At 37.8% G+C, this 6,000-nt stretch overlaps 1 protein-coding gene across 8 annotated transcripts in view; it reads right to left on the bottom strand.

Annotated features, from left to right (window-relative positions):
- Nucleotides 1–6,000, bottom strand: part of ABCC9 (ATP binding cassette subfamily C member 9) — a 149,419-nt gene that overhangs the window by 103,734 nt on the left and 39,685 nt on the right. For all 8 annotated transcript variants that reach the window (XR_003791130.1, XM_029205509.1, XM_029205513.1 and 5 more), the window contains one exon: nucleotides 1,852–1,960. Coding sequence is in view for 7 of the 8 variants with exons in the window: in XM_029205509.1 (XP_029061342.1) it covers nucleotides 1,852–1,960 (109 nt within the window). In the remaining variant the exon portion in view is untranslated. The remainder of the gene's footprint in view (nucleotides 1–1,851; nucleotides 1,961–6,000) is intronic.

A 6,000-nucleotide genomic window follows, 5' to 3' on the forward strand; every position in this document is an offset into this window, starting at 1 on the left:
TTCCAAGCCTCAGTCAATTCCTGTCAGGAGACTGCACATGCATTTTTGTTTGGTTACATAAATGGTAAATATATTAACATTTTTCTCTAATAGTAAATGAATAACTAATTATTAACTTATATTTTAGAAGAACTTCTTTCTACTTTACTGTTATGAAATAGACATATTAATTTTAAAGACTTTCTTCAGAATTTTTCAGACACGTCTTTCAAGAAAGTGGTTTAATCCAGTCCCATTAAATATCATCTAATGGCCAGTGGCTCTTAAATTTACATCTCCAAGGGAGATTTCTCTTCTTAGATGCCAATAAATATCTCAAAATTAACATGTGCAAAATATACCTCTTGATTCCACCTCAACAGCAACCTACTCATTTCTCAGCTTCCCTATTTCAGTTATTGGCTCCACCGTCTACCCAGTAGTCAAGCCAATAACCTAGGATTCATCCTTGAGTCTTCTTTCTCCCTCATCCCCTCCATTCAACCTATCAGCCAGTGTTTATCAGCTCAGCCTAAAAAGTGTGCACTGAACCTGATAGCTTCTTCTCAAGGTCCACTGCAACTGCAACAAAAACAAACTCTAACCATCATCATTTGTCTATGTTATTATAATGACCTCTTCACTGATCTATCTGTTCTACTCTTGTCCCCAATGACAACTCTTTACCCAGCAGCCAGAGTGATCCTTTAAAAATATACGTGAAATTATATGAGTCCCTTCTTTAAAACCCTCCAAACTCTTTCCCTGGTTTACAGGACTCTCAATCCTTGTTCTTACCTCATCTTATACTCCCTTCTTTACTAGGCTTCAGCCATAGTGCCCCTCTGTTCCTTGAACACACCAAATTAATTCCCACCTCAGGGTCTTTGCATCTGCCAGTTCTCTGCCTGAAATGATCTGGCCCCTTTTCTAGGTCTTTGCAGAAGAAGTACCTACTCTTCATTCAGGTCTCAGCTCAAATGCCAGCTCTTCAGAGGGGCCTCCTGGGAAATGACCACCCTGCTTAGAGGATCCCAGTCACTCTCTAATATCTTCTTTTTTTTATTTTCTTCCCACAGGGAATTGATCTCACTTGTTTACTTGTTTATCATCTGACTCCTGCCTCAAGAAAGCAAACTCTGTGACAAGAAAGATCTTGCCTGCCTTGTTCAGAGCTACATCGCTAGGTCTTGGCACAAAGCACAGGGTAGCTGATAAGTCTGGAAATACAGGCAAATATATAATACACGTTATAGTCCAGGTAAAACATGACAAAATAACATTGTGTTTCCAGGCTTTATGTAGATATGAGTAAATATTTGTGCAATGGATGAATAAACTGGTTCAGGGGTTGAAAGACTCAGGTTTTAATTCTGGCTCTCCCACTAAAATCTTGTGACTCTATTCAAACCATACAACATGCAAATGAATATATGCATCTAGAAAACAAAATAGGTAATGTAGTGTACTATATTAAATGAGTCAAAAGACATAATGTATCCAAAAAGCACTTTTGAAACCAAAAAGTATAACATAGTTAAAGGTATTATAAGCATATGGTACAAGAGTTGTAAGCTTATTTTGTATGATTTTTATATAAAGTTTGGGGTAGAAAACCTCTCTATTTCCTTTTGAATTGAACATGAGGTGTCCCTCTTGGGATAATCCTTTGATGACTTATAAAGACAAGCCTTCTACATTTTTTTAATTGATTTTAGACTTGTAAGGTTTTTTGCAGAAGCAGATGGCAATTTTTTCTCCATATAGGTTAAAAGTAAAGCGTGTGATTTCTTCTAATTGCACCCACTTTCAATCATCCATCCTCAGGACTGTCCCTTATTCCCAGCTCCCGTAACAAAGAAAAGCACTTACGGCTCCAGTGTGTTTCTTACAGGATTCAAATGGAAGAGAACCTTCCCCAGTCAGCCAGCTGTCCTCACCAATCTCATCACTCAAGAGAAACTCATTCAGCTTTTGAACACTGCAAAAGGCAAACAAGCAAGCACACAATAAGGGATAAAAATAAAACCACCACCAATGAAGTTCTACCTAAATAAACAAACTTTTCCCCCACTGTTACCATGGTAAGCAAGCCAGCTCTGAGAGTCATTTCTCAGGACCAGTTGGGAATCCAGCTAGGATGCTGAGGACTGACGGGCTCCCAGGACCTGGGGTTTTCAGCCCTTAAAATGAAAAATCTCAGGAAAACCACAACCAACTGGTCACCCTAAATTCAACCAACTCTCCTTTGCACTTTTTTTTTTTGCAATTATATTTCTTGTCAAAGACAATAGAATCGGAGAGGGACTTGAAACAGGGTGGTTAAAAAAAATAACACCAACGAAGGAAGTATCATTATTCTCATTTTACAAATGAAGGGAAATAAGGTACAGGGCAGTTAAGTAAAAACATACAGCTTATAACACACGGATCATGGGTCCCTGCATACTTTGCTACTTTGCTTAAGCACTACTGTATATATTGGACATATTTTCACAACCTGGCAAGGAGAGGGCCCTCTAGAATATTACTACGCAAGACGTTGGCCAAGATCAGTGGCATCAACATCACCTGGGAGCTTACTTGAAACTTAGACTCTCAGGCCCCACCCAAGACCTCCTGAGTCAAAATCTACATTTTAAGAAGATCCAGAGATGCTTCATAAGCACAGCACGGTTGGAGAAGCCCTGTTCTAGAAGAGTAATTTACAAACATTCTTTACTGTGGTCTCCAGAGGCTGGACACAAGACCCCTTGGCCCCCTTACCCCACCCATTCTAGTTTTCTCAAACCAGTGTCATAGGATCAAGAGTAAAACGAATTGAAGAACACAATTTGAAAACATCCTCCCATAAATAAAATGATACACTACAGAAAAGTCTGTGAAGTTGAAAAGACAAGAAATGCTCCTTCTAGCATGCTAAGATGCTAACAGTGGGCAAACTGGCCTGGCACCTGCGGCATCACATACAGGGGAAAGACTGCCGTTAGTAGGAAACTAGAAAATACACATCTGAAACAAAAAATTTTTTTATTTTTCATTTCAGCTTGTAGTAAAGTTAAGTGCCTCCAGACAAGTCTGCATAGTTTGTTTTTGTGACAGACTAAAAAATGAAGAAAAGTAAATTCAATTCAGTCTGTTGCCCATGAACTTTAAGCTCTTTAGCCTTGCATGGCATAGAAACCGCTTCCTTCCTTTGGAAACATAAAGGTAGATAAAATCCACTAGGGCAGTCTAACTATTAACTTCTAAATTTCATTTACAGGAAACTAAAAGAAATAATTTTTTCATTCTTTTTTTTATTGAAGTATAGTTGACTTACAATATCATGTTAGTTTCAGGTGTACAGCACAGCGATTCAGATATATATATCTACAGATATATATATATATCTACATATATACATTCCTTTACAGATTCTTTTCCCTTATAGGTTATTAAAAAATATTGAGTATAGTTCCCTGTGCTATACAGTAGGTCCTTGTTGGTTATCGATTTTATATATAGTAGTGTTTATATCTTAATCCATAAAAGTAATTTTTTAATTGAAGTATAATTGATACAATATTATATGTTACAGGTGTACAATATAGTGAGTCACAGTTTTTAAAGGTTATACCCCATTTATATTAATAGTTATAAAACACTGGCTATATTCCCTATGTTGTACAATACATCTTTGTAGCTTATTTTATACATAATAATTTGTACCTCTTAATGCCCTACCCCCATGTTGCCCCTTCCCCCTTCCCTCTCCCCACTGGTAACTACTAAAGCGAACCACTTGTTCTCTATATCTGTGAGCCTGTTTCTTTTTTGTTATATTCATGAGTTTGTTGTATTTTTTAGATTCCACTAAAAAAAATTATTGTTTAAGGAAAGCTTTGGCTGAATAATACTCCATTTTATGTATATGCTGCATTTTGTTTATTCATCAATTGAGGGACATTTGGGTTGTTTCACTTTTTGGCTATTGTGAATAATGCTGCTATGAAGATGAATGTACAAATATCTATTCAAGTCCCTGCTTTCAATTCTTTTGGGTATACACCCAAAAGTAGAATTGCTGAATCATATGGTAATTCTATGTTTAATTTTTTGAGCATCTGCCATACTTTTTTTCATGGTTCTGGAATTCCTGACTTACTTAAATATATTCAAGTTATGACAACATGGCTGAACCTTGAAAACATTATGCTAAATAAGATAAGCTAGGCACACAAAAAACAAAAATTGCATAATTCCACGTATATGAGGTAGATAGAATAGTCAAATTCATACAGACAGAAAGTCAATGGTGGTCACCAGGGTCTGGGAGGAGAGGTAGGTACAAGGGGAGTTATCATTTAGTGAGTATAGAATTTAATTTGAGAAATTGAAAAAGTTCTGGAGATGGACTGTGGTGATGTTTGCACAACACTGTGAATGGACTTAATGCCACTAAACTGTACACTTAAAGTGATTTAAATGATAAGTTTTATGTTATGTATATTTTACTGCAATTTTAAAAAGAATTTCAGAACCAAAAAAAGAAAGAAGAGCTCTGGGTTTTGTACTGTCTTTGAGTCTTTGACAGCAAAGCCTGATCACATAGATCTGAAAGACAGTGTTAGAAATGCCTTAGGAATGGCATTTTATTCATCTTAAATGGCAGTATCCTTTCTTTACTTCTACAGACGTTGTTATTCTGCTCCAAGGTTTAGAAGAGATTAGATTTTAAGGAGCACAACTTTGTCCATCAAAGGAATACCTTTCAGACAACCTCACACTGTGTCTCTGCACACAAAGGCAAGTGTGGGGCCAAGTTCGTGTGCCTTTGTAATTAAGTCCAGCAGCTCCAGGCACACGTTACTCAATGAATGTTTGCTGACTCAATCAAAGAAGGAATAAACCAATGATTCAGACATTTAATAAGTAAGGTCAGTTGATTCAATTCTCCATTTCACCTTCTAGCACACACAAATCTTACTGAAGCTTTTATGAAATTAATGAGACCCATTCTTGCTGAATATCAGGAAGCAATGGTCCCTGAGCATGACTGGAGCATGGGGAGAACTTCTTTCCTCTTTATAAGATCCCACCATGGAACTCCAATTACAATAAACATCGGAGGACCCAACACTAGCACTTTTCTGAATCTCACCCTCCATTTCCCCTCCCCATCCCCATTATTCCAGGCTCTCTGGCTTAGGGTCCCTTGCACTATTTTTTTTGTTTTGTTACTGTCTATCTCTCCCACTAGACTCTGAACTCTTTAAAAGTGAAAATTTTCATCTTCAGAATCTAGCCCAGTGCCAAAAATATAACATAGCAATTCCTCAAGAAATGTCTGGTGAATGAATAGGTAATACAAAAAACATTTCCTGTTCATATGAGGGCCTTTCAGAACTCACAGAGGCAAAACAACTATGGAAAATGCATGAATCCTGACCAAGGGTGAAGTAATTTCTACCATGCTGCCAGGGTTATATTTTTAAAATGCAAATACGCTTATACAACAGTCCTCTCCTTAAAATAACAAATGGCCACCCTGCATCTTTCAGCATCCTTGGCATCATCTACAGGCTGATTGGGATTTTACTCTCCAGCTTCATCTCCCAGTGCTTTCCTCATCAGGACCTTTCTCCAACTACATGCAATTACCTTTAGCCCCCAGAAGGTACCAAGATCTCTCACCTCTCTGCTCACCCCTTCCCCTTGCATACATTACTCCCTCACACAGAATGTGTTTTCCCTTTTTATTCAACTGGCCAAGTCCTACCTGTTCTTTAAGATCCCATGAAGGAGCTATCACCGCCTTTAAACCTTTACTGACCGGACTGTCTCCCTTCTCCCTTGATAAGCTTCAATGAGCCTCATATGTGGCCCATGGTATTCTGTGTAGTGCTCTATCACAGCATAACATGCGTGTTGTAATGACCTTCCCTTCCCAGTCTCTCCAGCTAGACTGTGGACTCCTGTGGATTTCACTCCATCTTTTTTTTTTTTTTTTTTTTTTTTTTTTTTTGCGATACGCGGGCC

The sequence above is a fragment of the Monodon monoceros genome, unplaced genomic scaffold, assembly GCF_005190385.1.
Source record: "Monodon monoceros isolate NGI ecotype Baffin Bay Population unplaced genomic scaffold, NGI_Narwhal_1 Super_Scaffold_6, whole genome shotgun sequence".
Classification (NCBI taxonomy): domain Eukaryota; kingdom Metazoa; phylum Chordata; class Mammalia; order Artiodactyla; family Monodontidae; genus Monodon; species Monodon monoceros.